At 28.8% G+C, this 25,320-nt stretch overlaps 1 protein-coding gene across 1 annotated transcript in view; it reads left to right on the top strand.

The window, feature by feature from the left end:
- Positions 1–2,854: 2,854 nt before the first annotated feature.
- Positions 2,855–25,320, top strand: part of LOC122268228 (Calnexin 99A) — a gene marked incomplete in the record, with an annotated part of 65,053 nt that continues 42,587 nt past the window's right edge. Inside the window, 6 exon segments of the mRNA XM_071180911.1 lie at positions 2,855–2,873; positions 6,815–6,946; positions 9,257–9,360; positions 16,156–16,214; positions 20,399–20,463; positions 23,086–23,162. Coding sequence (XP_071037012.1) covers positions 6,821–6,946; positions 9,257–9,360; positions 16,156–16,214; positions 20,399–20,463; positions 23,086–23,162 — 431 coding nt within the window.

Genomic DNA, 25,320 nt, shown 5'->3' with positions numbered 1-25,320 from the left:
TGGTCTGGTGGTCAAGACACCGGAGTAGTAACTGACGGCTGGGGAGAGGAGGCGCAGGTACGAATCCCTGCTTTATCAACTTTTCAAAAAAAATTCTTTTTTCTTTCTTTAGCCTATTTTGCATTATATTATTTTTTCAATGTGTTTTTCTATATTTTAGAGGATCCTACATATAGGAAATAGTTTTTTTTAATTGGTAAAATGGCGAATAACGGGTAAAAACTGGAAAAAACCAGGAAAATTGGCTTATGACCATTGTTTTAAATTATTTTTTCATTATAATCGAGAGTTTATCATGGATAAGGTGCTCTATGATTAGAATCGTGCATTCTTCTTTGTTAAAGAGCGCATAATGGTATAATTATAAAAATATAATAAATAAAATAAAATGTCGGGGTGGAGTTCAAATTTAGAAGCCGTCTGACTCCCCTTAATATTAAGTTATAATTTTCAAACTCGGACTTTAAGTAGGGGTCTATGGTCCAAACATATCGGTTGCAGGAAATTTTTATAGGGTAATTTGGAGGTGCAGGGGGGCCCTCGAAGTTCTATTGCATAGCTGACAGTGAGAGGGCTTTTGAAGCGAAATCTTGACTGACTTCTAGTGTTCGAGTGTTCTGGTGGTCAAGACACCGGAGTAGTAACTGATGGCTGGGGAGAGGAGGCGCAGGTTCGAATCCCTGCTTTATCAACTTTTCAAAAAAAATTCTTTTTTTTCTTCTTTAGCCTATTTTGCATTATATTATTTTTTCAATGTGTTTTTCTATATTTTAGAGGATCCCTCATATAGGAAATAGTTGTTTTTAATTGGTAAAATGGCGAATAATGGGTAAAAACTGAAAAAATCCAGGAAAATTGGCTTATTACCATTGTTTTAAATTATTTTTACAATATAATCGAGAGTTTATCATGGATAAGGTGTTCTATGAGTAGAATCGTGCATCCTTCTTTGTTGAAGAGCGCATAATGGTATAAAAATAAAAATATAATAAATAAAATAAAATGTCGGGGTGGAGTTCAAATTTCGATGCCGTCTTACTCCCTTTAATATTAAGTTATAATTTTCAAACTCGGACTCTAAGTAGGGGTCTATGGTCCAAACTATGTATGTATATCTAAAACAGTGTTCTTAGAAGCTTTATTTTGCGGAAATTCGTCTTCTAAAATGCTTTGAAACGGGGACGGGTTTTTTTTTTACATAGTAAATAAAGAGTTTTGAATTGATAGTATTTAGTATTATTATTTTCTCAATAATCACGAAATCAAAATTATTTGACGGCACATCTATCACTGCATCAAACTATTTTTTGAAAAAATGGCACGTTGGTGCATTAAGGTTCGCCACCCCTGCCCCATGAGGTCTATAATTATTTCCTTTGTGGATCAAGTTCCGAGTTAAATTATAAGTTAAATGATATAATCGGAAACTGGATCGGTCTGAATATAATTTAAAATTTTGAGATCATTTAATCGAATAATTTTTCATTTTAGTGTTACAATTTGTTTATGATAAATAACAAATGACCCCGGTATTTATTTTTTAAGATCGAAACAAAATTCCTGTTTGGAGATATTTATACAGTGATAAATGTAGTTGGCAAAAGTAAAAATTAAAATGATGCGAGTTTTTAGTAAAGGTTAATTTAGTTCATTTAAGCTGTAAAATTCAAATTGTTATGTCCCGCAGTGGACTGGTCGTTAAGACGTCTTAACGACCTTTGGTGATCTGCTGGGAGCCGTGTACACGGTTCCCAGCAGATCACCGAAGTCAAGCATCACTGGCTACGATCAGTGTGAGGGTGGGTGACCACTTGGATCAGCCTGCCTAGGGACCGAGGGTGTGCGGTATTGATCCTTGTTAAGCTGTTCTACCTTAAAGTGCTTGACTTCGCGTGCAGGCCGTTGGGCTACCGAAGCAGGGGTGGCATCCCCTCTACAGAGGGTCAAAATTGGGATGGCATGTCTTCGGATCATCCTCAGAGATGCTTCCCAGATCGTCGTCAATAGCTCATTGTGCAACCAGCTGTAGTGCGAAATAATTATTACAGTATTTGAATTATTACTTTTGCAAAAAACGGCCTCAGGTGCAAAATATTTCGGTTTGACTCTTACTGAAGGTTAAAGAGAAATGAAAAAGCTTGGTAGCCAAGCTGAACAACCATAAAACCAACAGTTAAACGATTAACAACCGTGAACCAATAAACCATAAACTTCTTAAAAGTTTACTCGAAATAAGGAGCGGTCTCTGGAATGCCGTGTAGTGGAACAGATAATAATTGCACAAAATTCCTGGCAATAAAAATGCAGGAATTTAAGATTATTAATTTCTAAAAATATGAAAGAAACTTATTTGGAACTACAAATAAAACCATATTCAAAAGTAGAACACAGCTGTTCCAGATCGTTCGTAAAGTCCCTCTACCGATTAAACTCGAAAATTGACGATCTTTTCAGGCCCTTACCGACGAGCCGGAAGATTTATATTGTACTTATGGCAGTGGAGCTATGCGATTTTATGTACTTCTATGTTTTTCATCAAATTTTGACTAACACACTATAAAAATTTCATTATTATTTAATCTGATTTAAGACGCATTTTAATTTTTATTAATATTTCAGGAATTTTTCTTGGGATTAAACAAGTTTTAGTTGTTAAGAAATATATATATGTTCTCGAAACGTTCTTTGTGATGATTGGTCGTTTGTGATTAGAACGGAAGCTTTATTGAAAATTTAATTAGAGAACTTAAGAACTACACTTAAGTCAAAGTCTAGTTGGTATGTCATGTTTAATTTGTCTTTGTATTTACTTTTGTATTTCACAAATCATTTTTCTTATTTTATTTTTATTTACTTCTTCGGCTAATTTACCGGTATCTAAGTATTATTGTTATTACCAAATTGCTGACTATTAATTTCTTCGCAATTCTAAACCTAATCGTATCGAACATTTCCCATCAATCAGAAACTTTATCTCTAATTTTTTGTCGCAATTTTTAGTGCTGCTTAATTATTCTCTCTTTTCATTACAGAATCTATAGAACTACTTAATATTTAAAATAATTTATGTGTCATAATAAGACCTCATCGAAAAATATTTTGATACTTTATTTTCTAGTGCATAGTTTGATCTTTACTTTTATTACTTCAAATATTTTATCCTTAATTTCATACATTAAATAGTGTTTTTGGTGTAAGAAAAATTCTCGGCTAACTTGGCCACACACATTTTCTGAAAATTGTCTGAAAGCATCAACAAATCAAATGATTTTTAGCATTATAAAATGTACTGAAATTTTATTTTTTCTTTAAAGGTTTTTTAAACCTCTTTTTTATTAAAAGATTTTTAAAAATGAATTTTCAGACAGAATTTTTTGCCTACTTTCTTTTGAACTTACCTTTTTACCTATTATAAATTGTCTTGTATATTTTTGTTTCAGAAAAGTTTTAGATATTTTTTACATACAAAATTACTGATGAAAAATTTTTTTTTGTTGTTTTTTTTTTTGTTTCTCTCAGTTTGAGACAACTCATGATGTATGTTTAACCATAAATCTTAACAGAATAATTATCTCAGTATCTAAATCAAAAATCAGAATTTCTGATCTTCGGATTAAGAAATTTCCTGCTTATAAATAGTGCAAGCTTGTAAATCTCTGGCAAAATAATCGCTAAGTCTTGGCAACTTCTGGGCAATTACAAGAGAAACTATAAAAAATAAACACAGAAAGGTACCAACTCAAAAGGCATAAGTTGTAGCAACCTTTGGGCAAATATCTACATGGGTTTTTTTTTTTTAATTTGCAAGTTAAAAATCTATTTGGTACCTTGGCGATTGTATGTGCTACAGATCACAATAAGAAAATATCCCCTAACATTTACTTAACTAGTATTGAAGATTTATTCAGTTACCATTTGTATATGTAACATAACAAGGATTACAGGTTTATCTTTCTAATATCTTTTTGAGAACCCTAAACTAAAAAACAAATATTAACATGGTGTGTAGCCTTTTTAAAATGTGCTTTAAGGTGCTTATTTTTTATTTTTGTTCTTTAAAAGCCCTTAAAGGGACTTTTTTTATTGGGAGTTTTTAAAAAGTGCTTAATTTTTACTATTGGAAAATGAGATTTTTGCCACATATTATGCAAATGCGTGATTTTAACATTGTTTCCCCGTGGCAGAATTTCCGTTTTGAATGAAGTTTTCTTTTCATTTTTTTTTTCAGAGGTAAGCAACTCAGTTATAATTTTTTAAGAAACAACTTTTTGAGCATTTTACGTCCTTCAGCTTGCTCAGAAGAGCTTAAAAAGTATTTGGAGCAACGAAATTTATTTTTTTATGAAAGTATTCTTAAGTTATCTGGGTTCCTGTTAGGGATGTAACGAATATTCGGTATTCAGCCCTTTTGCCGAATATTCGGCGTAGCCGAATACTGAAGTTATTCGGCTGAATATGAATATTATTAGATATTTGGCTGAATAAATTCATAATAATAAGGAAAGATATTTTTTTAAATGTGCTTTTAAATATATTTAATCATGAATATTGCAGAGTTACATTTCACTGCATTAATTTTTAGAAAATCTAACATTTACTCAATTTAAGTTGTATAATACATAAGTGTATTTAATAATGTTACATAAATAAAAACAATTTCTTGTTACAAATTTGTTATCAAGTTGTTAAATTTTTTTTAAAATATAGAAAGTTCATAAAAGCAAATTTGTTAATATTTATTTCATTTTTAATTTGAAAATTATTTAATTACAAAATTAAAATTTCAAAAGTGAAACTTTTTAAAAAGTTCTTAGTTTTCTGGGTTTTAATAATTTTTCTCACAAAAAAGAAAGTTAAGAATACAGTTAACAGTAGTAATGAGTTCTTATATTAAATAAAATAGCATATAAATTACAAGTATAACTATAACTAAAATATGCTATTATTAATTATTTAGATTTATAAAAGCCATATTGCCTTGTTATTGGCATCAAGATATTTAAATTATTACAAAAAATAAATCAAGTTAAAAATATTTTAAATATACAAAGATTAAAAAAGCAATTTTGTTAATATTTATTTCATTTTTAATTTAAAATTTGAAAATTGCTTTAATTACAAAATTACAATCAAAAGAGAAATTTTTAAAAAGTAAGTATTCGGCCACCGAATATTCGGTATTCTTCCTAAAATTTGGCCGAATATTCGGCCCAATCACTATTTGTTACATCATTAGTTCCTGTGGCCTTGAAAAAACCTTGAAGAATACTTTAATTTCATTTTGATTTTCAAGAGTCCTTTGAAGTACTTGAAAATGCTAAATCCTTGAAAAATATCAGAAACTCGCGAGAACAGCCCTATTTTCGTGTTGAACTTCTCGTCCTAACCACTCATATTTATTAACTGAGCATACTTTTTCCAAGTTTTGATATGTTTTTCTTTATTCACTGATATGATCTGCTTTACTTTTTATAAATGATCTTGGATTTTCTTTTTTTCTGATATTTTTTTTAATGTTGGTTACATCTGCATATTAATATCATCACAACATTAACATTTTGTTTTATTAAAGTTTGATTTTCAGGGACTTAATTTGGTTCTTTTTTTAATGATATTTTACCAAACATTCGAAATCTATTTAGTATATCTCTTAATGATAGCATTGTTCTTTACATATATAAGACTTATAAGTTTTTTATAAATAAAAATCTTTAATAATTTTAATTGGTATGTTTTCTATTTTCTTTACCTCAACTGTACATTTGTTATAAATAAGTTTAAGTGTACTCTGTTTTTATTTTTGTCTAGATTGTTTGAAATGTTGTTTGAATATTATTCAGAGGTTATATACCCAACTTAAAATAGGCCTTATGTAAAATTAAAATCTGCATTTTTATGCAACACTAATTCTTTACTTGATGTCAATCACCCTTGCTTTTTTTATACTTGGGTTACTTTTCGAAATAAAGAGAGCAATGGGAGTCTTTTTTTTTTAGTACTATTATCTTAAAAACTATTATATTATATTATTTTCTTTTAATTATAGTAAATTGTATAAAAAATATCAAATATTTATTGATACATGTAATTATTATGTGTGCAATGGTTACACCTATAGAATTTTTACCTTTTTCCAAAGTTCAAGGTTTTGGACACTTTAAGACAGTTTAGGACAGTTTTACCCAGTTTGGGACAGTTTTACCCAGTTTAGGACGGTTTTACCCAGTTTAAGACAGTAAAACCCACATGTCCTGTCCAAAACCCCAACCCTGGGACAAATACCTTGTTATGGCGACATCTTCTACTTCGTAATGGACAAATGAAAATGAAACAAATGTTGGTAGAAACGGTCCAAACGAAACAAATCCGGATATTTTTTAGCCAAATAAATATAATAGCTGATGAAAAAGTAGATATAGAACATTTTCCATATGATGCAGCAAAAATATTCAATTAGAAGTTAAAAATGTATTATAATTAAAGAGAAAAATTTTTTCCATGTTTATTCATGTTTTTTTAATTTTTAGAAATCTCACTTAACTTTCTGAAATCTCACCTTGTTTTGGAGAAAGGGTGAGAAATTCTCTCCAATTTTTTTTCTGTAATGAAAACACTGATAATAATGCCCTTTTTTTTAAAACTTTTGCACCCTGCCTTTTTTTCTGCCTAGAATGAGCTCTGTAGAAAATAAATACTACTATTTAAAATAGGTATAAAATATTTAAAAATTGCTTTGATATTTCTTTTTGAAAAAGAGTTTCTTCTATTTCTTCTACTGTGGAAGAAACTTCATTGATTTCCTTTTTCTCTTCAGATCAAGATGCTTTTGAAGTTTAGTCCCCTCATCTTATTAATTGCTGTAATTGTGGCTGAAGGTGACCTTCATGATGTTGATGATATGCCAGATATTGGAGAGGAAGTTATTGATGCCGTTGAAACTGAAAAAGTATTTTTCAAATTAAACTCCTCTATGCAGAACGAATTTGGGTACTTTTTGATTAACCGTTTGCAAGAAAGTTCAACTCTTTTTTGTTTCTTTTTTTTTACTTAACTATTATGTGCTTAGAAAAATAAAATAAAAAGTTTGGATTTTTTTTTTTTTTTTTTGTGAATTTTTACTTGCATAATCTTTTCACTTGGTTAACCAAAAAGTACCAGAGATTCTTAAATCTTTTTTGTAAAAAAAAATTTTTTTTTTGTCAGATCTTGATCAAATGAGGGCAATTTTGTGGTTGCAATATTTCCCTGATTAATAAACTTTAAGGTTTGTGGATTTGTCAAAAAAAAAAAAAAAAAATTTCAACTACAATTTTGCACTGTTTTTTTAACTAGTAAAAAAAAGTATTTATATAAAAACCTAAAATTTTGGTAATTTTATTAATTTTTACCAGTAAAGGGGGAATGTTGTGTGTAAAAGATTGTGATTTCAGATTTGGTACCTAGATTATTTATTAGATTTTACAGAACTTGAGAGGCCCTTTCTCTGTCATTTGAACTGAACTATCGAATGGGTGCGGACAGAGAATATTCTAAAACTGTGTTTAATCCTTTACTATAAAGGGTGCAATATTTTAGATTCTCTATTTTTTCTCACAAAATTATGCAGGCACAATCAGCAGTTTTTGAAAGATATTTAAAAAGTTGCCAGTTTTTAGAGTTTGGATAAGTAGGTAGACAGTTTGGATAAGTAGGTATAGTAGTACTTCATTTTTATCAGAGATGAATGATTGTGCTCCGGACAAAAATCCGGATTTTTCGTAAACCGTGATCCGGAAGTCAGAGATCCAGAGGAAAATCATGAATCACATTTATGTATAATAAAAATTCTTGTATATTTCATTTTTTAGAAATATTATCTTTCATTTGTAAATATTTCTCTTTCATTTGTAAATATTTTTCTGGTAGAAAAATAAATGTGATTAGAGATAAAAGTAAACTAATACATAATTATTCATTTAAATTATTCTACATAAAATTTATTTAAAATAGCATGTTGTGAAAATATCAATGGTTTAAATTTATTAAGACATTAATTTTTTTAAATGCGTCATTAATGATTTTCAAGAAATTTTCAGGATTTCTGAGTTGGGCTCACAATCACCCCTGTTTTATACAATTCACTAATTAGTAAAATTCCATCAGTTCTTGGTGCCAACTCATTAAATTGCCTTATTATTATTTTATTATTAGTAGCTACTAATCCCTAGTTTTAAAACATTCTTCAAAACCACAATTTATTTTAGTCTATCTCAATTTATGAGATTGTCTTTTCTTAAAGAATTACTATTTTTTAATTACGAGGATAGTCGAGAGTTATTCTACATAGGAATATTTGACATACTACAATGAAGATATGAGGCAACACTATTTTTTAATTTCCAAATACGTGAAATTGATTTTTTTAATTTGATAGAATTTTAACTAATTATTAACTTTAGATTTTAAAGTATCTTAGAATGAATCAGATTCTTTATTTATTTATTATGAAAGTAAATACGTATATCAGGGTGCGTACAGACTCCTTATACTCCTTAAAAACTCCTTGGAAATAAAAAGTCTCCACGGAGTACTTGGAACTACTTAGATTTCCCAATTAGTCCTTAAAAGCTCCTTAGATTATTGTATGACTTATTGTTATGACTTATCTGTCAAAATCTAATAGCTTAAGAAAACTTTAAAAGAAAGAAAAAAAATTACATTGCAACAGCCAGAAGAAAAAAAGTGCAGCAAATAATTTTAATTTTGCATGTTACAAGCAAACTTAATTGATCATTTACTGTGATTTTTTTCTTCTTCGTATAAAATGCCTTAGATTTTCTTATGTATTCAAATTTTAAAATATAAGATTGGTAGGTTTTTATGTTAATCTTTAACATCTGTACTTCAACAAGATTTGTTAAAATATTTGAAACTGGAAAATGTATTTATTCGTAAAAGGGATAACTTTATTTTTCTGGATGAAGTTTGACAAAGTCAAAATTTATTTCAAAAAGGCTAGAAAAAATTACGCAAAATATACATTTTCGCAATTTCTTTTAATAACTGCTTCTTAATTATATATAAAATAAAATAAAAACTGTCTAGTTATCTTTTACGCAAAGTTTTTAAATTTTTGATAAGTTTTTGGACTCCTTGGATTTCTTTTTCTGATCTCAATATGAACCCTGGTATATAAATGAATGACGAACTTTTGCTATTAGATATATTGAAAATGTTTAACTTCTAATGTGATTTATTTTCATGGATAAATTTATAGGAACCTGAAGTTGAGATAGAAGAGATACCTTATGTAACACCTCATCCCATTGGTAATGCCTATATAGCTGAACATTTTGATCACCGTGAAGACTATGATAAAAAGTAAGCTATAAACCTAACTTGCAAGTGTATTTAATTTTGTTCCCCGTGACAGAATTCTTTCGAGCTATCTGCGACAAAACTCTCTAGAACCGATATGTTTCTGCAAGATGCTTTTAATATTAACCAGGGTTGGGTTTTTGCCGTCAAAAACTAGTTTCTGACATGACAGTGGTAAAAACAGTGTTTTTACCGGTAAAAACTGTCAAAAACCTACTATTTTCTTTAATTTATGGCATATAGCGGACAAGATATTATTTTCACATAATTGCCTTTATAAACGAATGTTGAAAATGATTGCTATTAATTTTGCAACTATATGCATGCATTCTTATAGAAGGATATACTTTCATACAGAAATATTGTAATATACTTATTGAAAATAGCGATGCTTACTTTTATCATTATAGCTTGATTTGCAAAGGATTCAAAATTTTTGCACTTCTTAATTGTTAGAAATAAACAAACGAACAAAAAAGCTTGGAACTATTCATAAATTCAGAGAGTAAAATGAATTTAAAATTTGGCATTTCTTAAATATTAGAAATAAGCTAAACAAAACTTTCAAAACTTGTAACTAATGTTGAAAATGATTGCTATTAATTTTGCAACTATATGCATGCATTCTTATAGAAGGATATACTTTCATACAGAAATATTATAATATACTTATTGAAAATAGCGATACTTACTTTTATCATTATAGCTTGATTTGCAAAGGATTCAAAATTTTTGCACTTCTTAATTGTTAGAAATAAACAAACGAACAAAAAAGCTTGGAACCATTAATAAATTCAGGGAGTAAAAAGAATTTAAAATTTGGCATTTCTTAAATATTAGAAATGAGCTAAACAAAACTTTCAAAACTTGTAACTACTAACAAACTCTAAGTCAAGAATTCCTGCCTTTTTGTTAAGTTAAAAACTTTCATTCAGTTGAAAAAGCACATTAAACAAAACTTAATTACAAATAAAATTACATGTTCTGTAGTCGGGGTCACTGTGCCGAAACATACGAATGTAAGTGACTAATTTTGCACATTTTTCATTACCAAAACTATGGGTTTTTGACATGACAGTAAAAACCGTCATGTGTCAGAAATTTGCCAACCCTGATATTGACAAACGTGTATGTTACTCAAGCGCTGTTTACAAAAAGAATTAAAACGATATAATTTTTTTTAATTGAACATGTAATAATTTTTACATGTCTAATTTTTTATTTTAATATTATGGGTGTTATTCTCGCATTTTGTTGGGAGGGGGCAAGTGCGCAAATTATTCCTTCTTCGCATCTTATTAATTATCATCACAATAAACAAAATTAGATTTCAGTAGTAATTGCGGAAAAAAAGATCGATGGAATCACACGAATTGGACTCCTCAAATGCATGTTTTGTTTCAAGATTAGGTTGTTGTGATAAATAATATTGTATAAAAGTTTTGAATTTAAAAACTATAGAGGAATCAAATGCAATAACTGCCAAAAATTCGATAGAATTATTGCCTTAGAAAGTAAATGCTCAAATGCATGTTTTGACTTCTTCATATTGTTTGAAATGTATCTGGAAATATAATATCCATGTGAAAATCAATATCACAGGGATGAGATTTTTCCGCTTTTTAGAGGATTTCCGTTTTTTTTCACGTTTGTCTCTCGAATTTCAGCCTTTTTATCCAAAAACTCGGATTCTCTAAATTTTTCGGGTTTTTTTTTTTTTTTAAATAAAAAATTCCGCTTTTTCTGAAAATTTAGTCGCTGAAATAAAATAATTATTTATTTCTGATTTTCAAAGATAAACACCAAATTCAAACTACGTAGCTGCCAACCCTTCCACATTTTTACTTATTTTAGTGGTTTTCTCCACTTTTACGCGCGGACAACAAGATTTTCAGCTTTTTTGCCCTTCCGCTTGATAGCTCGTATTTTCTTAATCCAGACGTCGCTGCATTTTAATATCACGCATAGATTTTCGTATTAAGCTGATTTAAAAGTTGCGCATTGTGATTCTTATTCACGTGATTTCAATATCGTACATTGCAATTCTTCTTTACGAGATTTAAAAGTCCATTATCGCGATACGTATTTACACTTTTATTAAAATCTATGTAGTTCTTCGTATTCACGCGAGTTTAAAATCCAATGTCGTGATTCGTTTTTGCGGTTGTAACATCAAACATCGATTTTCATATTTACACGTGATTTAAAAATTTGGCTTTAGATTCGTATTCACGCGATTCAGAAATTATGCATCGTGATTCGTATTTACGCGATTTTAAAATCCAAGATCGCTATTTGTATTCTCTTGATATTAAAGTCCTTCATTGTGATTCTTGTAAGAAGTAAGTTTTTTTCCTTGAATTAGTTACTATAAGGCAGTTTTTCTATCAACGATTATTGGTATATATATATAAGCATTACAACATCAGCGAAACTGGATGAGAATATGTTACTGATAATTTTGCTATAAATCACATAAGATTTACTCGCGTTAAAATTCAGCTTTTTTGCCTTTTGGCCAATCTCATACCTGATATCAATAACTGCCGAAAATACAATCGAAACATTACATTACTCTCGGCATAAATTAAGCATGTCAAAAAGTGATTATCTAAATGCATTATTCATATATTACGTGTAAATTTCTGAAGAAAAGTAATTTTTTTGTTTGTTTGCTTTTCAAAAGACAAATCTCTCTGCAAGAGCTCTGTAACATTCTGAGACAATGTCGCTGCGATTCTGCCACAGGGATTTTGTTTATGCCTGTTAAAATACTAATATTTAGTTTATACATCTTAATACCAGGAATGCACGACCTGTGGCCTACAATAGCTTTCGAACACAATAATAAATTTTTTTTAAATAAAAAAACAGGAAAATTTTAAATTGCACATTTGAGTTATCACTTTTTGTTTGGTCAATTTGCACAGATTCTATTGTAAATCTATGTTGTTTCTTGATAACTTTTCAGTTATTATTGCTATGAAATTTCGCATGGTTTTTAAGAATCTGATGTTTTTAATACGATATTACGATGCTCAAAGTTTGAATTGGAATAATAACTTTTCGAATATCTTTATTTTCCCGATTTCATCTGTAATCCAAGTAACTATTCGATGGGGTTTTTTTTCCACCTACTTCAATGTGCTTTTTAAAATTTAGTAAGCTATAAATCGTGCATTTAATTGATCACTTTTTGACACGCTTTATCTGTGCCAATTTTATCGTAAATCTAAATTTATCATAATTTTCATTCTTTTTTTAGGGCAGCTATTGTTACACTTTTCTATGTGATTTTGAAAATCCTGTATTTTTACTACAATAATATTATTAAATTGCACTTTTAAATACCCACTTTTTGATGCATTTTATTTTCATCCTAGGTCCGAGTTATTTTTCAACAGTTTTTAGAGTGCCTTTTCGCATGGTTTTAAAAATTCCGAATTTTATAAGGAGATGCGTATTTTAAATCATACATTTAAATAATTACTTATTGATGCATTTTTTGTTGATTTCATCGTAAATAAGCCTTTTTCCCAATTCTTGCGATGCTTTCCCATGTGATTTTAGAAGATTCTGTTACTTTAACAACAATGTTATTACAACACGTGAGTTTCTAATCACGCATTTAAATAATCACTTTCAGATACTATTTATTTGTGCAATTTTGTCACAGGGCATTTTTTTTCTTCATTTAGTGTTGTGCATTTGTAAGTGGCAAATAATACAATGTTATTGCAACCTGAAAAATTGAATTAGGGGAGGAAAACATGGATTTTAAAACCACTCACTGTTTGTAACGTATTTTGTTATAAATTTTTCGATACTTTGGTGATGTTTTTTGGAAGAAGGAAAAAACTTTTCTCATTTAAATTTCATGAAATCTCTTAAAATTCAAGAAATATAAGTAATATCTGATAAGATTCAATACCAAATAAATATAGAATCCTATTTTGTACTATAATGGTTTTGTTTAAACCCTGTGAATATACTTTAATTAAGGTACGTATGTATTTTTTTACACTTTTATTATGTGACAGGGTGCGTAGCGTTTGTAAAAAGTACTTAAAGGTGCTTTTTTGTGGATATTGTTTTTAAAAGCTTTTAAAGGTGCTTTTTTCAGCTGGCGTTTTTAAAAAGTGCTTTTTTTCCGAATAATTTTTTTTCTTCCCTTCAGTGGTATCTGGTGAATCCCATGCATTTCACAAAAAATGGGGAGTATGCTACGTAATCATTCACGCGGACTTCATGTCATACCCACGTTATGACTTGTGCATGCGCGCACACTTGAGACCGAAACTCTAGAGAGTATCAGATCCTTATGAAATGTTTTTCTTTTAAATTTATTTTAATTTTGTTCTTGTTTATTTTATTTTACTTCTAACACTTTTTTTGACGTAGGGGGTAAGGGTACTTTTGTTCTGAGTTCAGGGTCAAGTTGAATTCACTCGGTGATGTGGGAAAGTACTGATTGTTTCGATTTACGCCCGTTTCTTTTTGGTTTTTTTTTTAATGCTAAAACTGTTTATAAAAAGTTTTTGTTTTTCAATAATAACATTGATTGAATATGAATTTTTTGAGTGCTTGAAACAGGGTATCCGCGCACCTGGAGCGTCATGAAAAATCATGGAAAGTCATGAATTTCAGTATTGAACAAAATTTGTCATGAAATGTCATGATTTCTGCTATTTTTTTGAAAAAAATCATGGAAAGTCATGGATTTAGGTCTGCCAGTGTTGCAAGTGCTGCGCCGATTTGTGCCAATTGTGAAAACCTGCGCCTACATGCTCCAAATTGAAGTAGTAGGCTTAAATTGCGCCGCTCTGTGCCAAAAGGGATATTTTCCTCTGGGTATCGCCAAGTCACACTTTTGCGGCAACCCAGCTACTGCCATGTGGGGGGTTGCTCTGGATTCAGTGGGAAGGATTCTTGCACTCTCATGTGCAACTCTGCCTCATTTTGCAAGATATTCTCAATTTCAGATTTCATTTTTCACTCTCTGAATTAGAACCGAGACTTCCCACGAATTTTCGGGGACCAGCTAAACATTGCCAAATTTTAATAGCAAAAGAAAATCTTACTTCTCTTGTTAATTTCATCGTTATTGAAGTGCTATCGTCTTCGTGAATGGCAAGCTAATGGCCTTCTTGCTCTATTCTATTTATAGAATAGTACCCATGATCTTGGAATTAACTTGGGGACCATTCACTAAGTACATGTTTTCATGTTGATACTCAGAGCAGTCAAGAATCACAAAGCTTCAAAACCTCAAAATTTCCATCTTCCTTTTATTCATTTAATTAATAAAGATAGAATTAATTGAGTTTCTTAAAAGTAAATTTTTATCTGAGGGACCATCCACTAATTGCAAATTGTTTGTAAACATTTTTTTATACTTTATTACTTTTCTTTTACTACTATTTTTTTTTACTTATTGCATTTTATTATTGTGTTATTATATTACTTTCAAAATTTTCAGTGCTCTTATTTTGTTTTAGGAAAAANAAATATATAGAAATAAGTCATAAATGATATTTATTTGTAGTGACAATTTTTGAAAATATTTTCTTCCTTTACCATATTTTTGTGTTGATTTTTTAAATATAATTTTTTATTTGCACTAATTATGTCTAAATTTTCACAAGATAGGTACCTCTTAAAAAAACCCAGACAGATCAATGATTTTGCTCTTTCATAAACGACACACCTTTCCAAGAAAACAAATATTATTATCATTTCAAAAAAAGACTTTCTGATATTTTTCACTAGAGTTACATTATTTTTAATTTAACTTTTGTAACTTAGTGATAATAGTGCTTGAAAAGTTTTTAAAAAGTGCTTATTTTTGATTCAAAGATTTGGCTACGCACCCTGTGTGAGTATTATTTTTTTTTGTTAGTATTTATATTTTCTCCCCCTTCTCTAATTTTTTTTTTAAAAAAATCAATTATTGACAAAAAGAGAAAACATTTTAGAATAAATGCAGTACAGAACCTGTTATCCGGAAAACCAAAAGACCGGAACGAAATTCGATAAATTTTCCCGCCATTTTTTTTTTTTACAAAAAGGTTTTTTTCCTCATAAGATTTTAGGATTTTTCTTTCATTTTTGAAAGATGTTTGCCTTACCATCATTTTGGAAATAATCATTAGTGTATTACTTCATCGTAATACACTAATGATTTTTAAGATTATTTCCAAATATTTTTTTTTTTTGTTGTTGTTGGGTTTAACAATAAAAAAACGGCTTTTTGTAGCGATTCAGAAAACCGAAAAAATCGGTTATCCAGAATAGCGATGGTCCCGATCGTTCCGGATAATTGGTTCCATACTGTATCAGTTTTTTCATTTCTGAATGAATTCTAATAATTAAAAGTGTTTAATTTTCAGCAAATATACTGCTTATCTTTTTGATAAAAAATTTAGTGCTTATAACACTGTATATATAAAAATTTTATTTGCCACCAACATGACTAAATCTGTGTGCGACCCTTCGTTAGTCAACCTCCTGTGCAAGTGGCCTTTCACTGATAAAGGTTGCAACCCCCAAGAGGCTGTAAAGCAATCAGTGCTTGCAGAACAATTTACAGTCATAAGATTCTTCCTCCAAACTAGCTATCAGCTTTTTTTATTTTGTTCATGTGTGTGCATGCCATAACTGTGTGTATATTAAAAGAGTTTTTTATTTTTAAGGGGAATTTTTTTCTTCTAGTCTTTATAATTCATTACGGTTTTAAAATCATTGATAATTTTAAAAGAAATTTGTAAAATATAATTTTTATTTTATTTACTTAAATAGATGGATTCAGTCAGAAGCAAAAAAAGATGGAGTTGAAGCAGGAATAGCCAAATATGATGGTAAAGTAGTGACTTTTTTTTAATTTCTTTAATGAAGTTATCATTTTATTTTGATGTGGGACATTTTTTATGCCATGGGTGGTCTGCTGGTCTAAGACCATAAGCACATGACTTAAACCACACGAAAAGTACTTATCAATAGACTAATGTCTCAATCAAACATGCACATGCTAACAGAAAAGCTTTACCATTATAAACAGGGTTGGGTTTTTGCCATCAAAAACTGGTTTTTGACATGACAGTGGTAAAAACCGTGTTTTTACCGGTAAAAACCGTCAAAAACCTGTTTTCTTTAATTTATGGCATATAGTGGACAATATATTATTTTCACATAATTGCCTTTATAAATGAATGTCGTAAATGATTGCTATTTATTTTGAAACTATATGCATGTATTCTTATAGAAGGATATACATTCATACAGAAATATTGTAATATACTTATTGAAAATAGTGCTACTTACTTTTATTATTATAGCTTGATTTGCAAAGGATTCAAAATTTTGCACTTCTTAATTGTTAGAAATAAACAAGCAAACAATAAAGCTTGGAACTATTAATAAATTCAAGAACTAAAGAGAAGAATTTAAAATTTGGCATTTCTTAAATATTAGAAATAAGCTAAACAAAACTTGTAACTACTAACAAACTCTAAGTCAAGAATTACTGTTATTTTGTCAAGTTAAAGGCTTTTATTCAGTTGGAAAAGCACATTAAACAAAACTTATTTACAAATAAAATTACATGTTCAGTAGTCGGAGTCACTGTGCCGAAGCATACGATAGCAAGTGACAAATTTTGAGTATGGATGAGTCCAAAATTCGAGAAGATTCTTTCAATGGAAGACCACCAGTCTAGTTCCGGGAAGCCTGTCATTGAGGATAATGATAACAAAAGGTTATTGCAATGTTGCAAGGAAACTCAAAAAGGATTTCCCAGGCTTGTCGTGCCAGGCTATGTAATTTGCCAAACAAAATGATGCTTGGAAATGTTGAAAATTTTGTTTTGTATCCTAATAGTTTACTTCAAATAGTATGTTTTGATATAATCATGTTGGGAAAATGCATGAATCTGTTCTTAAATATCTTTTAACAACTTTTTTTCTAATTTTATTGCCTAAAAATTAAATTAATTTTAAGTTATAAGCAGTTAAACTCAAATAAAAATACAGTTTTGCCAAAACTATGGGTTTTTGACATGACGTTAAAAACCATGGTAATAACCGTCATGTGTCAAAAACTTGCCAGCCCTTTTTATAAATTAACAGTTGTCAAAATTGAAAGTTTTGATCAAATTAATGTTTAATAAACTATCTGTTAAGAATGCTAGTTAAGCTAAACAGATTTTATTAAAATTTAAATGAAAATACAATTAAATGAACTTTTTTTAATAAAAAGAAGCTCTGTTTCCAGTTTTATTTTCATACTTGCCAACTTTTACGCATTTGACGTAAATTTTTATTTCTATATTTAAAGTGTATGCTTTCTATATATTAATATGTAATACTAGGCTGAGATAGCCTGGTTGGTGTAGTAAATGATGACTGATGCACATTAAAACTGTCGAGTCGCAAAGTCTTCTGTATTCCCTAAACAAATCAATACCTCTGGGGGTACTGATCCAGGAGTTTCCTTATCTTCTGGATTGGGTTCAAAATTACAAGGCAGGGTTGCCACAGACTACTAAAATGCTACTATTTTCGACCTATGGCGACTTTTTTTGCCTGAAAAGGCTTTAAAAAAAAACCCAACTATTTTCAGGAATAGGCGACTATTAGGAGACTTTTTGTAACTCTGGGCGAAGTTTTTTTGCAAAAATGAACGTTACTGTTCAGAACGTTAATAAAAGAAAACAAACTTTAAAGGCAAAAAAAGCAACTATTTTCAGGAATAGGCGACTATTAGGAGATTTTTTTTACTCTTTGCAAAGTTTTTTCTCAAAAATGAACGTTACTTTTCAGAACGTTAATAAAAGAAAGCAAACTTTTATACAATCATTTATGTCCGAAGAGCCAAAAATTTAAATTTCCATTGGATTTAATAAAGTACTTGTTATATGTTCTCTCTGAGGGGCAGTTTTGTTATTTTTAATTGTTTTTTCCTTCTATTAGCATTCATATTTTATTGTAATTCGACTTTTATTTAGGTACCTATTTTCTAATATGTATACCTTTCATATTTGTACAAAACTTTTTTTTTATTGGGAGCATAAATAGTATTTGACAATTAAGCTATAATTTTAGTTATTTGGCTACTATTTTTGATAAATTTTTGTTCCTGTTCAGGCAACTATTTTCATACTTTAGGCTACTAAAAGCAACTATTTTTGTTCATTTTTTTACTGTGGCAACCCTGCAAAGCTATGGAGTTGAATATTAGTAGTTGTAAACCCAAAACCGGGTCGGCATTTCAAAGATGGATAAAATGAAATATGTAATACTATAGTGGTAGTCCATAAGCTTTTTCAAAATACAGCATATGTTTCTGCCGAAAATAGTAATTCCAATTCCAATTTACTACCAGTGGGGAAAGTCGTCCTCAAAGGGATTAAAAGTTGGTTGTATGTATTTTTAATTATTTTATTTTGATACACTTGTTTTAAACTTTGTCTATAAGTTAGCCTTAATACTTCTATTTTATTTTCGTTGGTAGCACTGTGTTGCATTATGTTACCGAGTTCTTTTGTAACATCTCTACCTTTTATTATCATACTGTTATATGTTCTAATTTATAGGTTATCTGTTCAATATCTACTCTTAGTGCAAATTTATAATAATGAAATTGCAGATGATTTGAAAGATAGCGTCAGTAATGCTTGATAGCTCTCATTAATCAAAAAGGGAGTTAATTGCACTTTCTTAGATGTTTAATTATTTTTCTATTTGGTATGTCAAATAAACCCAATGAGCGATGTGAATGTAGTAGCCAAATATACAAATGTAAGTTAAATTATCTATTAAAACTATGAAGTTTTAATACAGATGTATTTTATAGGCCTTTGAAAGGAATAAACAGAAGAAAAAAAATCCTTTAATTCTAATAAATTTTGAACATCATCTGTATGTCTTAAAGTACTGAATTTTTATTTTGATGAACGAACTATTAAAAACTTGTTCTTCTTTATCTAATAATGTATAATCATGGGCAGAAACAAAAAATAATAATGAGAAAATTAAATTTATTTTAGCTGTATTAATTATGTTGTAGCGTTGTTGAGTACTGATTAATTGCTGGTTTTGTTTTTTTGCCTGTACTGGGAACAGCTATTCAACTAGTTATTTTTTATAACTTTTCTTGAGTCGTTTACATTTTTAGACTTTTCAACTGTCAATTGTAAACAAAGCAGTTTATTTTTACTATATTATTTTTTTCATCTCATCTATCGGCTTTTTCTGTATACAGATACTAACAAGGGAAACTAGGGAAGTGACTCACCAATTTTGAAATAAAATAGTAGGATGTATGCCTTATGAGGAATAATTTTAGGGGGCAACATTCGTTTCGGCCCATAGAAGGTCCTGTGAGAGATAAAATATAATTCAATATATAGAAAAATCGATATTTTATTACTTCAATGCAGACTATTAGTTATTGTAATTGTATCATACTCCAGTTAATTTTTAATTAAATGGTTAATTAATCAGTAATTGATTAATTAATTTGCAATTACATACTCCAATTAATTTGGAGAAAAAAAATTTGATGTACATTTTTTTTAACCTAACAGGTTTTTCTGAAACACTACAGACATATAACATTTTCGTAATCAATTTTGACAATAAATATGCATTATATAGTACGTGAAAGTACCATAAAATTAATTGGAGTATGAGATAATTATAATAACTAATAGTCTGCATTGAAGTAATAAAATACCGATTTTTTTATATGTTTAATTATTTTTTATCTCTCACAGGACCTTCTGTGGGCCGAAATGAATGTTGCCCCCTAAAATTATTCCTCATTAGGCATATATCCCACTAGTTTATTTCAAAATTGGCGAGTCACGCTTCCCTTGTAGGTAAATTTTCAGAGAATAAAGACTATCTTTTAAGTTTTATAAAAGTTAGATAGTATCTTTGAATTCAATAGTAACACTGTAATTCTTACTTATAAAAATTATGTCATCAAATGTTGCAAACTTAATTAACAAACTGTAGATTAATTAACTTTAATTAATTTTTAGGCAAATGGTCTGTGGAAGAAGCTGAGAAAAATGGTCTTAATGGAGATTTTGGTCTTGTGCTAAAGGTATGATTTCTTTTAATGATGATTAACCAATAGTGATTTGACAGAATATCGAATATTTGGCCCAAAAAAAAATCGGTCGAATAGCAACATTTTTAAAAAAAATCAATAGTAAATATTACTTTTTATTTATAGATAAATTTTTAGACATTGTTGAAAAGTGATCAAAACGTTGCTAAATTATTGGTATGGGTTAAAGAGGAAAAAGAACTATAATAGTTATCTATTAAAAATATTTGAGATAAATAAAAAAAACTGACAAACAGATATTTAAAAAAAAACTAAAATATTGAATAATTTTTTTAAAAAAAAGAGAGAAAAAAAATCCCCTTAATTCTAAAAACAAAACTTAAATGCTTAGAATAATATTTTTTTGGTTAAGATATTCTATCAGAAACGCTTTTAAAAATGCTTCACTATCATTTTTTTTTTCTTTAAAAATAAAAATAATATAGAAAAGCGAAACAGAAAAATAAAAATCGATCTTAATTCTTGAATGAAACGTTTAAAACTGAGTGTCTTAGTTTTCCAACTACTGTATTTTCAAGAAAAACTGAAGAAAAAATAGTGAAATCTAATCCAGGGTGCGTAGCGTTTGTAAAAAGTACTTAAAGGTGCTTTTTTGGGGATTTGTTTTTGAAAAGCTTTTAAAGGTGCTTTTTTCAGCTGGCGTTTTTAAAAAGTGCTTTTTTTCCGAATAATTATTTTTCTTCCCTTTAGTGATATCTGGTGGATCCCATGAATTTCACGAAAAATGGGGAGTTTGACTTGCGCATGCGCGCACACTTGAAATCGAAACCCGAGTGCTCCAATTCGGATAGAGAATATTAGATCCTTATGAAATGCTTTTCTTTTTAATTTATTTTAATTTTATTCTTGTTTATTTTATTTTACTTTGAACACTTTTTTTGACGTAGGGGGTAAGGGTACTTTTGTTCTGAGTTCAAGGTCAAGTTGAATTCACTCGGTGATGTGGGAAAGTGCTGATTGTTTCGATTTACGCCCGTTTTTTTGGGGGGTTTTTTTAACGCTACAACTGTTTATAAAAAATTTTTGTTTTTCAATAATATCATTGATTGGATATGAATTTTTAGAGTGCTTTAAAATTTTTGTGAAGTGCTTGAAAAGTTTTTAAAAAGTGCTTATTTTTGATTCAAAGATTTGGCTACGCACCCTGTAATCGAAACACTCTTAAATGCAGTGTTATAATAAAAAATATTAATAAAAACAAATGCTTTCTTGAAAAAAAAGCTAGGAAGAAACTAAAACAAAAATCATTGTTAATTTTTAACTAAAAATTTTGATTTAACTTTTTCATGTTGCTGTATTTTTAGAAGAAACCAAATGACAAAAAAATAGCCTTCATAAGAAACTCTTTATCAAAAATGCTGTCATAATAAAAGCACTGATAAAAAGAAGAGTTAACAAAAAAGCAGAAGATGAATAGATAAAAATTGCTGTCATAATGAAAATGCTGATGAAAAGAAAAGTTAACAAAAAAAAAACTTGCTGTACATGTGACAATTAAAGAATTAAATCTCTTAAAAACGCTGCATTAAAATACTGCTCTATAATAAAAGCAGAAAAGCACAGAAACGAAACACAAAAAATAAATAGAGCAAAACAGAAATATTCTCAATTCTGAAAACTAAAAGTGCTGAAAAAATAACAGAATTTACTTGCCTAAATAATTTTTTTTTTTTTTTTTTTTTAATCTGTGATACAAAATTTTGGCTTCGTATAAAATAATCTAGTTACAATTTTTCAAATTTTGCTCTTTCGTTCGTCTTTCAGAACTTAAATTTGCAAGTTTTAAAATTTAAAAAATATGTGTAAAAACTATTTCTAATGTATAGTAAAAAATACAATTTTAGATTACTCTTTATTAAATTCATTCAATCCGTCCAAAAAAAAAAACTTTGTAGCAAAAAATTTTACTTTTATTTTCTACAGAAATTTACAGGTAATATTTAAATCTGTATTTCCGGCAGTTATTGATATTGAATTTCACATGTTTTTTTAAATATTCCGATATATTTCAAACAATATAAAAAATTCGAATGATGCATTTGAGTACTTACTTTTAAAGGCAATAATTCTATAAAATTTTTGGCAGTTATTGCTATTGATTTCTCCATAGTTTATAAATCCAATATTTTTTATATATGATATTATTTATTTCAACAATCTAATCTCAAAACGAAATATTTGAAGAATCCGATTCACGTGATTCGACAATTACGTATTTTAAGATTTTCAATTATTTTTTTATTGTGATGATTATTTACAAAATGCAAAGAAGGAAATAATTTGTGCTTTCCCTCCAAACAAAATGCAAGAATATCACCCATAATATTAGAATTAAAAATTGCTACATATTCAATTAATAATTTTTTATTTTGTAAACACAGCTTTTTTGTTATTTTAAATTAGTGTCATATATGTTTGTTATTATTAAAAGTATCTTGCAGAATGACATTAGTGCTAGAGAGTTTTGTCGCAGATAGCTCGAAAAAATTCTGCCATGGGGGCCGAATATTCAATACATCCCTGATCTCTTCTCAAATGTTCTTTGTTTTTGTGATATTTATGTGCTAATAATATTAAATGTATATTGTTTTTTAGTCAAAAGCACGCCATCATGCCATTTCATCTAGGTTGGAGAAACCATTTCTATTTGATAACAAGCCTTTTATCTTGCAGTAAGATACAATTTTAAAGTATTGTTTTTGATTTTTCTAAATTTATTATTTGTTATTGTTTTCCTGGAGATTGCACGATAGATGCTAGTCTGGTTTAACAATTATTGTTTGATTCTTCAACAACCCCCTAGACTTATTTTGAAGATCAGCAGCTCCCAATTTTTTTCGGCTACGGGAACCCTAAGTAATCAGGCTTCTTTTAGCGGAACCCGGGGTTTATAAAGCAGGTGTGAATATAGTAACAAAAAAAGCATAATTTTAAAGCAAAGCTTAAATGAAAGATCGTGATTGAAAACCAGGGAAAGGATTAACCGCCCGATCTGCTCTTAGGGTAAAACATGCTCCTTTACTTCATTTACTTTTTAACTAACAAAAACTTTCCAGTCGATATATGTTTGTGGTGTAGTGGTTAAGTAATTTAAAATCTAAAAGAAAATTGCAAAAAAATTTTTAAAAAAAAAGAAATTTATATACAAAATATATTTCATTAAAAAATACATTAAGTATCTTTTTTATTTATTTTTTAAATTTAAATTCTTTAAAAAAATCAATTTGAATGAAAAAAATAATAATTTGAAAATTGTTAACACTTTAGTTATCAACCTTTTTAGAAAATGAGATTATTGATACAATTCAATCATCTCAGCTAGGATTTGTACTCCTGTCATCTCTGGTGGAAGGCAACTGTCACACCACAAATACCCATCAGCTAGAAAGTTTTTGTTAGTCTAAAAAGTAAATGAACTTAAATGGGGCATATTTTACTCTCAGCCGATCCGGCGGCTTACTTGTACTGTATCCAAGGTTTCGAATCATGCTCTTCAATTTAATCTTGACTTTCTTTCCTAATAGGAATTTTCAAGATTTTTCAATTTTATATGGCTTCCATTGTTAGGTTTAAAGCAGAAGTGCTCTTGTATACTGTATAAAACTGTTTTTATAAGAGTTATTTTTTTACATTTGAAGTTTTTTTGTTGCATATAAAGATTTTTACTTGTTCAAAACATTTTTAATATTTCTAGTTAATATAAATTTTGTATAATTTTTAATAATATCAATATTAACATAATAAAATATTCTGACAAGGAGGTTACTTTAAATGTCTCTTCTTTGGAACATAATTTTTATATGGTTTTCTGTTCAGGAATTAAAATGTAAAGAAAAAAACAATTTATCAGATTTTTTTGTAGTTCATAGAAAGTTAAGCTAATAGAAATATAATTTTTTATTGAAATAAGTTTTTGTTGAATGAGTAATACAAACTCATTTAGTAGAATCACTTTTAGATTTGTTGAATAACTCAAAGCAAAGTGATTGCGTGTTTCATATGGCTTTATTAGGAATTCAATCCAGAAAATTTGACAGCTCATTGCATCACAAAGGAGCAGAAAAATAATAAAGAAACAATTCAACAATTTAGGTAAAGTGAACAAAAAAGAACAATAAACATTTGAATCAATAAACATTTCAACAATATAAAATTTTAAACATTAACATGAAAAAGGAAAGGTTATTGACAATTCATGAGAGCTTTTGCTTCCCAATACAATTTAGTGACATTCCCACTTTTCTGGGAGTTCCTATCTAGTCCCTTACACAATAAGAGGTGATCAGAGTTTAATACACCTGTGTTACAAATTGGGCATGCTTTGCTGGGAAGAATTTTAATGTTATATAAATGTTCTGATAAGCAATCGTGGCCTGTTTTAAGCCGAAAATGGGTTACTGCTTCCTTATGTGGTTGGTAACAGAGAAATTTTCAACTGTCTTGAATATTTTGCCTTTTGATTTTATAGTTAAATCATAAGTATTTATTTCGTTGAGTTTTTTCATAACATATTTTTTAAGAGTATCAGGTGTGACGGTTGTTATTTCTTGGGGCATAGTTGTTCCATTTTTTGCCAGATAATCTGCGTTCTCATTGCCTTCGATACCAATATGTGAAGGGATCCACTGTATGACTATAGTTTTATTCATTTCCTCGAGGAGGTTTATATCGAGCTGAATTTCGTTTAACAGCTTAGTTTTAAAACATTGGTTTTCTGTGATTGCTTGAATTGCAGAAATGGAGTCTACCAATAGAACCACCCTTAAGAACTCATTAGATCTTGTTTTTAGATTCTGTAATGCTAGATAAATTGCTTGGATCTCTGCATCG

Source organism: Parasteatoda tepidariorum, chromosome 5 (assembly GCF_043381705.1).
Source record: "Parasteatoda tepidariorum isolate YZ-2023 chromosome 5, CAS_Ptep_4.0, whole genome shotgun sequence".
Classification (NCBI taxonomy): Eukaryota; Metazoa; Arthropoda; class Arachnida; order Araneae; family Theridiidae; genus Parasteatoda; species Parasteatoda tepidariorum.
Note: the sequence above shows the minus strand (reverse complement) of the source record. Positions and strands in the feature narration are given on the sequence as shown.